The sequence below is a fragment of the Alosa pseudoharengus genome, unplaced genomic scaffold (genome assembly GCF_046254945.1).
Source record: "Alosa pseudoharengus isolate Yale_2024_CS ecotype anadromous, Long Island Sound unplaced genomic scaffold, YU_APseudo_1.1 YU_APseudo_1.1_scf_7, whole genome shotgun sequence".
In the NCBI taxonomy this organism is placed as follows: Eukaryota; Metazoa; Chordata; class Actinopteri; order Clupeiformes; family Clupeidae; genus Alosa; species Alosa pseudoharengus.
In genome coordinates, this window is record NW_027468859.1 from 32,316,617 (window position 1) to 32,331,764 (window position 15,148).

The window sequence follows — 15,148 nt, forward strand, 5'->3', positions numbered from 1 at the left end:
AATGCCCATGTTGAATGCCTGTATGTATATATGCCATCTTTTGCTCAGGAACGCAAAAAATGACGAATATGATACTTGCTAAATAAATGCAAATATATGTTTTTGCACATGGTTGCTCATTACCTACTCTGTGTTCTTGTTTTTATATAAACATTCTCATTATGTCAACGGCGTCGTCTTGGGTTACCTCTAGCAACAGTAGGGGTCCTCATCCAGGTTGATTTGCTCGCACGCAGATCTCTGCCGCACGTCGGTTGCTAGCACAGCGCTAGCTTTGTGTCATCCGATCATCAGCCGAGATGGCAGGCGTACGAGCAGTGGGCATTCTCTCCAGGTTTGCGACCAGCAAATATTCACATTTTGCAGGTATGGTCTTACGTATCAACTTAACGTTATCGTCCCTATCGCTTTCATCTATCTTTTGTTTGCAACTTTGCCAGTGATTTTCGTGAGGAATTGAACTTGAACAAACCACTGGCAACTTTGGCTAGTCGTTGCTAACCGGCTAGTCTGACTTGGTGAACTTTCACCCACTTCCTTGAAGTCCTTAAGATGAGTGTTGTGAATCTCAAATGAATATTGTAGTAAGGTGATTGTCTGAAATAGCCGACATATTCCTCTTCGTAGGCCAAACAGCCATGGTTGTTTCTGTCAAGTAATATTAGCAGTTAACTCCTGTCCTCCACAGTGGAATTCCACTTAAATTGTAACTTAACGTTAACGTTAGTGAACGTCAACATTCATTCAAAGACCAAACATGATCACTTTTTACTATTTATTCCACAGAACTGTAACGTTACGCTAATAGTCGCGTGGGCGTATCAGTTTGGATTTCAAACGTTTATAGTCCTAAATCATATCACATACAGGCGAAATATTATGACCTCCAAATAGGTCATTAGGTAATTCTGGGAATTTACGTCTTCAAGAGGAGGTGTAGGCCTACTGTTATGATCAGCAATGTTGATGTTCTTGCATACTTTGATTGTTTAACTTTATTCGTGAAACATCCACATTTAACTTTAAGCCAGATACCTTCTAATTTGTCTGTCAACGTATGCCATGCATAGGCTATTATGTCCTCCCTTATCATTAGATTTAAAATGTAATACAACTCTATGCCCATGTAATACAAGTTCACATGGCATGTGTTATCAAATGGTAGAATTCATTTACTTATAATCTACGTGCAGGAACACCCGTTGCAAAGAATAGAACGTGTGTGTTTTTTATTTGGTCATGTATCCCCGCCTGGTGGTTTGTCTTGGTGTCACTTGATGTAGCAGACACTGGGGCAAAGGTCAAACCGGACCTGTCTCTATGACAATCTGGGACAAGGTTCAGTAACGTTAGTGTAATTCCTGGTTTGTCCAGGAGGTGGGGTATGAGCAGAGATCCCTGGCTGTTTGGCTACGCTGTGAAACACTGAAACATACCATTTACTTTACTGCTAATGCTGGTTGTTTGAGATATTAAAATGTTTGTTTTAATACTTCAACCTGGCAGTATGATCACTATCTTTTGTTGTCTATAAAGGATCCTACCTTTGTGTGTGAGGAGATAAATGAAAGAATTAATTAATTCATATATGAATGAATGCATGGATGGATGGATGAATAAATGATGAATGAATGATGGGAGCTCATGGCACCTTTAGCCTTTATCTTTATATGAACTTAATTATTTGGGCATCTTCCATTCTGGCTTTCCATTGTACTGCCTGAAGCACTGGCATCCCTTACTGCGTTGTGTGTATGAGTGTGTGGCACCTAAACTGTGTTGTCTTGTTTGATGCTCCGCAGGTTATGGAGGACGAGGCCTGTCATCATCAGCAGCCATGCTGAGTAAGCACCCACACAAGCATCAGTTTCACTTCCTGTTTCTGTAGTGTGTATACTATATGCTTTACTATATCTCTGCTCCCCTTTAATCTCTCTCTCCTTTCTTTCTTTCTTTCTTTCTTTCTTTCTTTCTTTCTTTCTTTCTTTCTCCCCCCCCCCAGCCCGGACCCATGTCAGCTATGAGCTGAAAGATGATGTGGCTGTTGTCCGAATAAATGACCCAAGCTCCAAGGTCAGCCTGAAATGTTACGTTGCATGCCGATCATGATGCAACATTTTGACCACCTTAATTGTGTGTGTGTGTGTGTGATTCCTGATTCATGCTTCATGCTGATATGTAGGATTGTGGATTTTTCATTTTATGGATGTTATACACTGTTTATGTGAGATCTTGTCTGGGTGCAGGTGTGAGTTTATTTATACATTTTATATTAGTAAATCTTCGTCTCTATGTTGACACTATTGTGTGTGTGTGTGTGTTCAGTGGCATCCATGTTTTCCCCACATTATGCTCATAATTGCGTGTGTGTGTCTGTTCAGTGGCATCCATGTTTTCCCCACATTATGCTCATAATTGCGTGTGTGTGTGTGTTCAGTGGCATCCATGTTTTCCCCACATTATGCTCATAATTGCTTGTGTGTGTGGTGAACAGGTGAACACCCTGTCCAAGCAGATGCAGGCAGAGATGACTGAGGTGATGGGGGAAATCTGGGGGAACTCTGCAGTGAAGAGCGCCGTGCTGATCTCCTCCAAACCTGGCTGCTTCATCGCCGGAGCCGACATCAAGTAAGACACACCGAGTTGGCAGCCCACAGCTGCCACACACACACACACAAACAAACAAACAAACAATAGTGTCAACATAGAGACGAAGATGTTGGACTCTCATTTCCAAACCGAAGCACTCTGAGTTGAAACACTCCTGTTGCTCTCTCTAACACGTCATCCTGCCCGGCCTGGGTTAGCGCTAGCTCATGTACACCTACCCCGTTCGTCTATAGCATGATGTATACTTAGTAAGTTATGTTATGAGGCCCATACAAGCAACTGGAATCATCAGACGTGTCCTAGCATGAAGTAAATATTTCTGGTTTCAGTCATATTTCTTCACCCCGTGGCTCCCCCTTCCATGTGTGTTTCCTCTACACGCAATACTCCATGCCCCAATGCAAAGCGCATAATACAGTATGTCCTAATGCATATGTGTGATGCTCTGAAGCATATAATGTAACATGCAAGCCAAGATATTGCACAGTAACACATGCGACCTGTTGTAATTGGGGTAAGGACCTGAAATTCTTTGCATTTTGGAATTAAAATGAGGAATTGATAAGAACCGGAATTGATGAGCAGAATCAGAATCGGAATTGATCCCATTTGAACGATACGCTACTCTTTTACCCTAATGCTAACTTCATTAAAAATGTCTGCTTGTCCCTCAGCATGATCCAGGCATGTAACAGTGCCGGTGAGGTCACCACTTTGTCTCAGGAGGGCCAGAAGATGTTTGAGAAGATTGAGAAGTCCCCCATCCCCATAGTGGCAGCTATCAACGGCTCATGTCTGGGTGGTGGCTTGGAGGTGTGTGTGTGTGCGTGCGTGCGTGTGCGTGTGTGTGTGTCTGAGTACTTGCATTTCTTTTCCTAAGAGACTTTCTACTGCTTTTTTCAGCTTTGTAAATTGTGTCTTACATATTTACGTTGTGATGTTGTCATATGCTGAATGGAAAACCGATGCATAGTATAATCAGTCAATCTAGAGATGTGTAATTTGATGTTTGGCTGTTTCCGTGCTCACTAGTTTGCACTAGCCTGCCAGTACCGCGTGGCCACCAAGAGCAAGAAGACCATCCTGGGCACTCCTGAGGTGATGCTGGGGCTGCTGCCTGGAGCCGGAGGCACCCAGAGACTCCCCAAGATGGTGAGTCATTTACAGACGCCCCCTAACACTGAGATCATTTGAGTCGGTTACAGATGCTCCCTAACTCTGAGATCATTTGAGTCATTTTGCAGACGCTCCTTAACACTGAGATCATTTGAGTCATTTTGCAGACGCTCCCTAACACTGACATCATTTGAGTCATTTTGCAGACGCTCCCTAACACTGACATCATTTGAGTCATTTTGCAGACGCTCCCTAACACAGATCATTTGAGTCATTTTGCAGACACTTCCTAGCACTCAGATCTCAGATCATTTGAAAGAATAATAAAGCATTTGCAGGTTTTCTCTGGGTGACAATGTAACTCAAATGTCAGCACTGTCATTAAGTGAAATACCCTAATGTGTGTGTGTGTGTGTGTGTGTGTGTGTGTGTGTGTGTGTGTGTGTGTGTGTGTGTGTGTGTTTTAAAGGTTGGGCTGCCCACAGCCTTTGACATGATGCTGACGGGCAGGAACATCAAAGCAGATAAGGCCAAGAAGCTGGGCCTGGTGCACCACCTGGTGGATCCTCTGGGTGAGTGTGTGCGGGTGTGTGGGGGGGGCAGGTGTGTGTGGCCGTGGGGGTGGTATGGCTGTCTGTGGATATTGCAAGAGTTTCTCCTTTTTGTGTGTGTTTGTGTCCACACATTGAAAAAGACGTGTGTGTGTTCATATGCATATATAGGGGTGGGCTTGTTTGTGTTTTCTAAGTGTGTGTGTGTGTGTGTGTGTGTAGGCCCGGGGCTGAAGGGCCCTGAAGAGCGGACCATTGACTACCTGGAGGAGGTGGCCGTGGGACTGGCCAAAGGCCTGGCCAACAAGAAGGTGTCCACGAAGAAGGAGAAGGGCCTGATGCAGAGTAAGAGCCAGCGGGGTGCGGCGTGGCAAGATAACGCTGATAACGCTGAGGCGCGGCCAGGAGTCATGAGGTCTTAATGAGTCCACACTGACCACTGCTCCACTAGTCCGTGCTGTAATACTCAATGGGGACCACTGCTCCACTAGTCCGTGCTGTAATACTCAATGGGGACCACTGCTCCACTAGTCCGTGCTGTAATACTCAATGGGGACCACTGCTCCACTAGTCCGTGCTGTAATACTCAATGGGGACCTTTGCTACCATGTTACACTTGAAATATATTACACTTTGAGATCTCAGCTGTGTGAACACACTTGAGATTAGACTCTTACTAGATGGAGGAACTACTTCTAGTGTGTGTGTGTGTGTGTGTGTGTGTGTTTCAGAGTTGCAGGATATGGTGATGGGCCTGCCTATTGTCCGGAAGCAGATCTACAAGACCGTCCATGGCAAAGTCATGAAGCAGTCCAAAGGCCTCTACCCTGCACCTCTCAAAATCATTGAGGTACAGCACTTATCACACACACACACACACACACACACACACACACTTCAAATGGGTTGATCAAAATGTACACCTTCCAGTGTTAGAAATGTACATCTTCCAGTGTTAGAAATGTACATCTTCCAGTGTTCTTCCATGATAGAGGTATATGCATGTGTTTACATCATATCACACACACACACACAGCAGTGCAGTGAATGTGTTCTGTTTTCTGTGTGTGCATCCTAGTGTATCCAAGCTGGTGTGGAGAAGGGTTCAACTACTGGTTACCAGACAGAGGCTCAGGTGAGTGTAATATCTCACACTTACACACACACTCACACTCTCGCTCTCACTCTCTCACTCACTCGTCTCTTTGTCTCTTCCTTTTCCCTTGGTCTCCTTTGTCTGACCCTCTTCCTTTGTTAAGCACGTTCTTATTTTCCCTCGTTCTTAGTTGCCCTCTTCCCCTCTTTTCAGAACTTTGGCCAGCTGGCAATGACCAATGAATCCAAAGCCCTGATAGGCCTGTACCACGGCCAGGTGTCCTGCAAGAAGAACCACTTTGGCAAGCCAGAGCGGGCGGTCAAGTAAGTTCACACCTCTTGTGATTTTTTTCTGAGACCGCTGAGCCAATCGGAGCATGAATAGAGCTGTCACTACAGACTGTCCCTGTGTTTGATTGGCTGCTCAGGAACCTGGCCATCCTGGGGGCGGGACTGATGGGGGCGGGCATCGCCCAGGTATCGGTGGACAAAGGCCTCGCCACCATCCTGAAGGACACCACGTCGGAGGGACTGGGCCGAGGACTGGAGCAGGTTTACAAAGGGTGAGTGTGTAGACACACACACACACACACACACACATACTGTCTCATTTGTTCACATACATCCTCATACAACCCTACGCCCTCATTCACAATGCAACACAGAACCATAAACTGGGTTTTATAGGAGGCTCACATGAGAGAGAGAGAGAGAGATAAAGCGCAATGAGAGCTAGAGACCACCAGAGGGCGCTGTTAATTGTGTCAACAATGACTGGTATCAGACGTATGCAGTTACTGTACTTGAGCTTTGACTAGATTCTGTCCCTTTGGCCTATTTGAATACACACACACACACACACACACACACACACACTTTCTGTTTGTAAGTCCCTAGTCAGTGAAATGAGGTGCCTGTTGTGCTGTTCCTCAGGCTGAATACCAAAACCAAGAAGAGGAGCATCACGTCATTTGAGAGGGACTCCACTCTGTCCTACGTCACTGGTCAGCTTGACTACAGTGGCTTCGACAAGGTCGATATGGTGATTGAGGCCGTGTTTGAGGACCTGTCAATCAAACACAAAGTGATCAAGGAGGTGGAGGCAGTAAGTGTTGCCAGGGCTTAAAATACATTTTACTTACATGATTTTGGTTTTGATTTTCTAATAGGAGTAAGTGTTTGTGAGAACACATGTCATGATACATTTGATAACGATTGATCGCTGTTTTTGCTATGAAGCATCTTTCACTCTAGAAAGAATTTCTCGCATTAGGATGGCTAGATTTGCGGGACTTGAATAAATGATGCGCTGTACTCACAATTCCGCACTGAAATGTAGGCCCTGGTTGCTCAGAGCAGAAACCAACTGTGCGAACTGTAAAGTCCTCTCTCAAGATTCAACAGAACTTTGTTGTTATTTGTGGTTAAGCACAGATGTTTACACATGCAGCATTCAACACTAATAATCTAAAGACAAGATAAATAATGATCTAAAATTGATAAATAACTAAAAACCTCTGAGCGTATGAGTTGAACATGAATGTCAACTGTTTGTGTTTCACTGAGCCAGAAATGCTACGTGTGTTGCTGCATACTAGGCCTGTAGCCCTCGTTTGATCAGCATTGGAATGGGTCCTGTGCATGTGCAATTTGTGCATTGTGGCGCTGTCTTGGTGGTGTCGTCTAAGCCTAGCTTTAAATGAAGCCAGGGGTGGATTGGGTTCCAAATGAGATTACATTACATTACATTACATTACATTTGGCTGACGCATTTTTAACCAAAGCGACTAACAACATGGTAAACAGTTTAAGTTTTAGAGCGATTCTCAACAATATTAGGACAATTTAAAAAAAACATAAGAATAAGTACAGTAAGAATAAGTGCATCAGTGAGTGCTGTTTTTAACAGTTACGTGTCCGTTTAAGACGGCTGGTGAGTGCTAAGATCAGCAAGACTTGTTGTAGTGTTGCTATGAGAGGAGATGTTCTCTAAAGAGCTGGGTCTTCAGGAGTTTTTTGAAAAGAGATGCGTGGATATATAACCGCTCAACGTCTATGGTGCCAGTGTCACGCCAAGAGCAACACACACGGAGAGGTCAGCTGAAGAGCCATCAGACTTGGGAGGGTTTGCCACAGTCCCATTTCCTCTGTGTCACTCAATTGTGATATGCCAATAAAGTGAGTGCTTATGTGCAAATGTAGTATGTTTACATGTAGCATTTCTAAATGTGTGTGTGTGTGTGTGTCACTTGCAGGTTATTTCTCCTCATTGCATCTTTGCTAGTAATACGTCTGCTCTGCCCATCAAAGACATCGCAGCTGCCAGCAAACGACCAGAAAAGGTGTGTACACACGTGTGTTTCCTTCATGGTGTGTTATTATGCCTGTGTCCTGGTGAGGGGGCTAGCAGTGTCTCCATTGTCTGTAACCATGTGTCTCTGTCTGTGTCTCTGTCTGTGTCTGTCTGTGTCTCTGTCTCTCTCTCTCTCTCTGTCTCTGTCTCTGTCTCTGTGTGTGTGTGTTGCAGGTGATAGGCATGCACTACTTCTCTCCAGTAGATAAGATGCAGCTTCTGGAGATCATCACCACAGACAAGACGTCGAAAGACACCACGGCCTCCGCCGTCGCCGTCGGCCTCAAGCAGGGCAAGGTCATCATAGTAGTAGGGGTAAGTGTGTGTGTGTGTGTGTGTGTGCGTGTGTTTGTGCGTGTGTGCTGAGTATTTCTATGTGTGCTGTATGTGACTCCATATTGTTTGTTGTTTACAGGATGGTCCAGGTTTTTACACCACACGCTGTCTGGCTCCCATGTTGGCAGAGGCCGTCAGAGCGTTACAGGTGGGACTCTATTGGAGACGTTGAAACACACACACACACACACACACACACACTCACTCAAACCTATTTACAGACTCTGCAGTATACTGTGGATACAAGCAGTGATGGGCAGTAACGCGTTAGAAGTAACGCGTTACTGTAATCCAATTACTTTTTTCAAGTAACGAGTAAAGTAAGGTATTACAATTGCCAAAATAGTAATTAGATTACTTTACTTTCCTGCAAGCAGCCTGTGTTACTGCGTTACTAAACCGTGATTTCGTCATAGGCAGTAAAAGAATTTGGGATTTTGCCATATGGATTTTGTGAGACTAACTCGTGACAATGATGTAGGCTATAGCTGCATGATATAGATGTAAACAACAGACACACGTGTGCAAGACATGGAGTGCGGGAGAGAGCGCGAACATGGAGCATTTAATTCATTGCAGTTCAGACATTACGAAAAAAACATTAACGCTGTACACTCTTCATGGAAAGAAACATGTTGTCTACAGCGAAAAATTCCACCTCAAATCTGAGCAAGCACCTAGCAAGCCGGCACAGAAATGTGAAACTCATTGAGACACCCCCAGATCCCGACATGACGGCTTCAGCAACAGGTCAAAATAGAGGATGTTGCGGGTTCCCTGTAGCCTACTGGCCCGTTATAACAGAAGCCAGGGCATTATAATATTCTGGCTGCATTCACTGTGATTTGGAAAATGGGCAAAAATATAATGTGGTCTTTGCCTTAATGGGGCTGGTGAGTGTTGAAGTCTTCAATAATTCGGTTCCCTTAAACGAGCGTTTCTCTACTGGTTCGCGGAGACATGCCAGGTGGCAAATTTATTTTTTTATCTGTAGCCTAGGCCCAGGTAGCACCCGATGCGTAATGGACGCACTGTGTTATTCATAGGGAAGCGCTCGTGTCAAGGCAGCGTGAGCGCATGTTTGAATCTGCAAGCACGTTCACTAATGAACATTTCTTAAAGCTGGCCTATCTTTGCGATATATTTGGAAAGCTCAATGAGTTAAATATCCAGTTACAAGGCAAAGACAAGCACCTACCTCACCTAGCAGATAAGATTACTGCATTCACCAAAAAACTTGAGGTATGGGACAGGCGCCTCGATCACAACAGTATGCCTTTGAGAATCTGAGTGAAATCGCTGAAACGTCTGCTTCGGGAGCCACTCTTGTGATCCCATGTATTAAACAGTAGGCCTACATCACATCCCTGCAAAGTTTATTTCAAAAATATTTCCCAACCAGCAGTGCTCAGTATGACTGGATTATGGATCCATTTAATGCAGCATGTTGGTATTTCATTGAATATATTGTACAATGCTGTAAAATATTGGCTTATGCTTCCTAATATGTTGCTGGAAAACAGAAATATGTGTGTTTAATTTACAATGGCACATTATGTATTTATTTATTATTATATCTGATTCTGCAGCACCAGCTGATTTTAACTGCTGAAGAGGATATATTTAGAACTTGTCATTATTTCAATACATTTGACAATTTTAAGCTTGACCTACCACTTTCTTAGAGCAATGAAGGACAGGTGGGGCTCGAAAAGGCCCCCCTGATCAAAGTAGGGAATGAAAGAAAAAGTTTGAGAACCACTGCCTTAAACTAAGCATTTACATGAAGCACAGTAGCCTATGCCGATTGAAACACATTCCACTCAGATAGGTGCTACCAGGCTCATATAGGCTATCACTTTTAATTGCAAACAGAAAATGTCTAGCTAGCTGTTTATACCAACTTAATATCATGACTATTGCTAATATAGTGCCAAATGTGGAGTTTGTGGACTAGCCATAGGCTTATATTTGAATGGAGCTGATCATTATGAGAGTTGTATAGATGCTCTTAAAGTGACAGCGCACCATTTATAAATGAGTTAAACTGCATCAAATTAGTAGTATTTCTTAAGAAATATTTTAAACTAACAGTTCTGCTTTGGGCACCATCACCATTTATTTACATCTATTCGAATGAAGGAGTATACACACCAAAAAGTTAAGATTGAAACTAATAAAACCAAGTTTTAAAAAAGTGTATTCAGGTTGTGTATAGCTAGTGTGTTTTTGTAAAGTAACTAAGTAAAGTAAATAGTAAAGTAACTAATTACTTTTGAAAATAAGTAATCAGTAAAGTAACTAGATTACTTTCTTGGATAAGTAATCAGTAATCAGTAACTAATTACTTTTTCCAAGTAACTTGACCAACACTGGATACAAGCCTGCTGTCTTTCTCACTGAGATGTGATTGGCTGTGTCTTCAGGAAGGGGTTGGGCCTAAGAAGCTAGACGAGCTGACCACTGGCTTTGGGTTCCCGGTCGGCGCGGCGACCCTGTCAGATGAGGTGGGCATTGATGTGGCTGCACACGTGGCCGAGGACTTGGGCAAAGCCTTCGGCTCGCGGTTCGGTGGTGGCAACGTGGAAGTACTCAAGACCATGGTAGAGAAAGGCTTCAAAGGTTTGTGTGTGTGTGTGTGTGTGTGTGTGTGTGTGTGTGTGTGTGTGTGTGTGTGTGTGTGTGTTCCCACATGTTTGTGCATGTAATGGCCTCTGTCTTGTGGCAAGAAGTAGTTTGGGTCTAAACACTTAGTCTATGTAGACTTGAGGATGGTGACCTTTTCTCCTCATGTAATAGACTTCACCTTGTATTACAGTGACAGTGATGTACTGTATATTGCTGGTACTTTAATAGTGTGTTTGTGTTTTGCGTGCGAACAGGCCGCAAGTCCGGGAAGGGCTGTTACGTGTACGAAAAGGGCTCCAAGAGCAGACAGGTGAACTCAGGAGCCGAGGAGATTATCAAACGCTTCGCAATCGCTGCCCCACCAGCCGTGTAAGACACACACACACACACACACACACACACACACACACACACACACACACACACACACACAAACATTACAGTTGTGTAACACACAGCTCAGCTCAGAACAAATGTTCACTGTTCACAGGGAATGTCATTTTCATCAATGCAAAACTTTATAGGTTTTGTGGTCTTTAGTCTGTCAGATGGCATCAGCTTATATTCAAATGTGACCCCATACATTAGCAGCTCCTGTTGCACTACTAACATTTCTGTGTGTGTGTGTGCGTGTGTGTGGTGCGTGCGTGTGTGTGTGTGTGTGTGTGTGTGTGCGCGTGTGTGTGCGTGTGTGTGTGTGTGTGCGCGTGTGTGTGCACGCATGCAGCTCTAGCGATGAGGACGTGCAGTTCCGTCTGGTTTCTCGGTTTGTGAATGAGGCGATCCTGTGCCTTGAGGAAGGAGTTCTACCGGACCCTCTGCAGGGAGACATTGGAGCAGTGTTTGGCCTTGGCTTCCCCCCCTGCCTTGGAGGTACACACACTACACACACTATACACACACACACACACACACACACACACACATATACATACGCACGCACGCGCAAGCAGTGCACGCACATTCAAATACATTCTGACATTCATTAGTACACACAAACTTCCTTGTACACTACACGCGCCTCAAAACACTCCCCCATGCTGGACACCGCGGTTATGGTGTCCTGTCCTGAAAATCTCCATGGAAACAACTCTTTCAGCCTCGGCGTAATCCATGTACGGTGGAACTTGGCCGAATATGTCTAAACAAACCCCCCCCCGTAATAAGCTGTAGACACAAGCGAGTCAGGGCTTCGTCTGAAGAGCCTCTCTGTTTCTCCTTCTCTCTCTCCGTCAGGCCCCTTCCGGTTCGTCGACGCCTTCGGAGCCGACAAGCTCGTGCAGAAGATGCGTCGCTACGAGGAGGTCTACGGCAACCACTTCACTCCCTGCCAGCTTCTGCTTGACCACGCCAAAGATGCAAGCAAGCGCTTCCACAAGTGACCTTCCACCCTGACCTTTGACCCCCAGCAGGGGGGGGTCACGCAAGCACTAACCCTACCTTCTGAAGGAGCCACCTCCCCCTAACTCCGCTTGGCCAGTGCCTCATCATCTGGTGGAGTGACTGGGGAGTCTGGACTTGTCATATTTTTTCCATCAGTGAATTGGGATAATTTTATGTGTATGGGACGGGGGGGTATTTGTGATATGTTTTTGTATGTTATGTCTTATTTGTATGTTATGTCTTATTTGTATGTTATGTCTTATTTGTATGTTATGTCTTATTTGTTTATGTGAATATTTTGTGTCTGCATGTGGCTCGGATGTAGTGTGTCATTTTAAGTTGATTCTTTTTTTTTTGTCGTGGCCATCGCAACGTTCAAAGGATTCTTGATGCTCTTGAGGGGAATTCCCATGTCCACATCTCCCGAAATAAACCACCTACAGCTATACCACTGTGTGTCTGTCTGTCTGTCTGTCTGTGTGTGTGTGTGTGTGTGTGTGTCTGTCTGAGAGTTTGTATATGTGAGTAGGATAGTAGGATTAAATGTGTAAATGTAGTAGGATTAAGTGTGTGTGTACAAGTAGATGTTTACAGTGCATGTTTAGTCTCTGAACAGAAGTTTGATTTGTTAGGTTTAATGTTTGTATATGTTAATAGCTGGAGTATGCACTTTGCCATGTGAAGTCTGTCAAGCCCACACAGACTTTCACACACCCCCACACACAGACACCCCCACAGATCTTCTACACAATGGCTACCACACACACAGTGGACAAGTGAATGTAGACGACACACAATATACCCCCCCCCCCCCCCAACACACACACACACACACACACACACACACACACACACACACCTTACCAGACAGCACAGCGTAGCCATATGCCCCCTAGGTATGTTTTTATTCATTGATGCGACTAATCCAAAAGGATTAAATTATACAGAGATGAAATTTCAGTACAATTGAAATAAACACTAGACTGATGTTAAATATTATTCCAGAGCTGCAGAGGTTGAAGTCCTTTGCGTGGAGCGCAACCCCTCGCGGGTTCTGCTGACATTTGGGTACCGTTCAGGCAGCGCTGCTTCTGCTGCTGACACCCTCTCATTACTGTGTCTCACACACACACACAAGTCAACTCAGACACACACACAGGGGTTAGTAATCTCTAATTACATTCTCTGAGAGTATGTGAGAACCATACTGAACTTGGTCTCTGTAAGTAGGACATTCCTACTCTAGACGTGGTACCGCATCACCTCCCAAAAATCAAAACAATTCCTTGCCATCATCTGGACGTATGTAACAAAATGGAGCATCACATTGTTCTGTAAGGGTCTAGCTCAGTGGAGACTTTATCCCACTGAGAGGGGAAAAGAACATGAATGTTTCAGAAAGGAATATTTAGAAGGTTAAAAAGCGAATGGAGAAGATGACAAAAAGTTTGATGTAAAGTAGTGATTGTGTCTGGCATGTCGACCGCCATTTGAATCTCTGATTGGCAAGCGCTGTTACTCCCTCAGAGAGGCAAGCGGTAGAGGCCCATTTGGCTGTCAATGTCTCATCGGCCAATGGCGCCTCTCCATACAGGTCACTTGAGAAGTAGTTCCTCCAATTCTGAAGGCACATGTACACAGGACCTAAATTCAACAGGCACAGGATAAACCAGTATCTTTCACTAATGTCATAATCATACACATTTCTTACAGAAATACACCAACAATCACAAATCTCTGTACAACAACACAAAAGTTCCTTGACTGGGAGGTTAGTCACTTCGTCGTACTTTAACACATTTTACTTTTTAAAGGAACAGTCCAAAATTCTGGCAAAAGCTTGTTGATATCTGAACTCAACAGCCAGTCGAAACACACATTCCTCCCTTCCGCGTAACTAAAGCAACGTGGTGATTGGTTGAGATACTGAATGGCCGGTGGCTCCTGTTAATAGAGCCAGGGCTGTGTGTGTGAGCCCACAGAATGGACAGAGGAAATTGAGGAGAGCTTTACTGAATCAGAATAGCAGGCAGTCCCTTTAAGCCTGATGGGCAGTTTTTCACACCGTGCTTGGGCAGCTCTTTTTCACACGGGGGGGTCGCACTGCTTAACAAAACTGGCCCCAAGAGTAACCTACCAGCACATGACGCGTATGTTTTATAAACACTTACACACACTTCAACCTTTCACTCTTGTTAGCGTATCTAACATAAAACATAGTCCTATCAAGCACCCACGCATGTCCGATGACCAACCTAGGGTGTGGGGAGGGGCTTCTGGTGAAGGGAAAAGCATTCAGGCATTCAGTCAACCTCATCACATCAGTGTAGCAGGACGCCTTGACACGCATTTGTCCACCAGAGGTCAGTGTTGTGGTTGCAGCTGTGGGTGTGTGGCACTGCACAAGGGTTATACTCAAGGACTCAACACACCGCAGATAACACACAAGCATGTCACAGACCCCAGTGTGTTGTGGTCTGCTTTCCTCTCTTCTTGTGTGTGTGTTGGTCTTGTCTGGAGTTAGTGTGAATTTGGGTTTGGAAGTGTGATCTTAGAAACCCAACGTGTAAATATTTTGACCTGATCCACCATTTTTTTTTTTTTTTTTTATTGTTCCAGAATGTTCCAAGAACACTTCTGGAACATTCTAACTTGCCTAAACAGACCAGAACTGAGCCCCTCAACGTTCAGTCTGTCAGTCAAACAAGCAGCTGTAGTGTTCTGTGGTAATGGTTGTGCCGTAGTTGCGTCCAGATCCCTCTGGGTTCTGTACGTAGTGTTCCGTGTCTGTCCGGGCCTCGTGGTGCTGTGGAGGCCAGCTAGATCTTGGGCCTCCAGCCCTTGATGAACTGCATGATCTTCTTGACCTGCAGCTTGGTGAGGCTGAAGTCGTCGGCCAGGATCTCCTCGCTCAGCTGGGTGAAGATGGAGCCGTCGATGCGCTCGCGGCTGAACAGCGCCACCACCTCTTCGGACAGGCCGATGAAGCGCAGGCACGAAGACACCTCCTCCACCGAGAGCACGCACAGCTCGGCCGGTGGACGCCATTCGTCGGACAGCGGCGGCGACGGCCCGC

General features: G+C 44.9%; 2 protein-coding genes across 2 annotated transcripts in view; one reads left to right on the plus strand and one right to left on the minus strand.

Annotated features, from left to right (window-relative positions):
- Positions 1-257: 257 nt before the first annotated feature.
- Positions 258-12,520, plus strand: hadhaa (hydroxyacyl-CoA dehydrogenase trifunctional multienzyme complex subunit alpha a). The gene is made up of 20 exons (XM_076272068.1): positions 258-366; positions 1,803-1,844; positions 2,003-2,073; positions 2,495-2,628; positions 3,285-3,423; positions 3,643-3,762; positions 4,196-4,298; positions 4,500-4,622; positions 5,009-5,127; positions 5,356-5,412; positions 5,587-5,696; positions 5,801-5,935; positions 6,306-6,477; positions 7,628-7,714; positions 7,900-8,040; positions 8,141-8,209; positions 10,488-10,683; positions 10,944-11,058; positions 11,417-11,562; positions 11,926-12,520. The coding sequence occupies exons 1-20, from the start codon at positions 300-302 to the stop codon at positions 12,069-12,071; spliced, it is 2,292 nt and encodes a 763-aa protein (XP_076128183.1). The 5' UTR covers positions 258-299; the 3' UTR covers positions 12,072-12,520.
- Positions 12,521-14,789: 2,269 nt separating this feature from the next.
- The window catches only part of gareml (GRB2 associated, regulator of MAPK1-like), a 26,099-nt gene continuing 25,740 nt past the window's right edge, over positions 14,790-15,148 (minus strand). The window contains exon 7 of the mRNA XM_076271943.1: positions 14,790-15,148. This exon is cut by the window's right edge and continues 632 nt beyond it. Within this exon, the coding sequence (XP_076128058.1) occupies positions 14,892-15,148 (257 nt within the window). The 3' untranslated portion in view covers positions 14,790-14,891.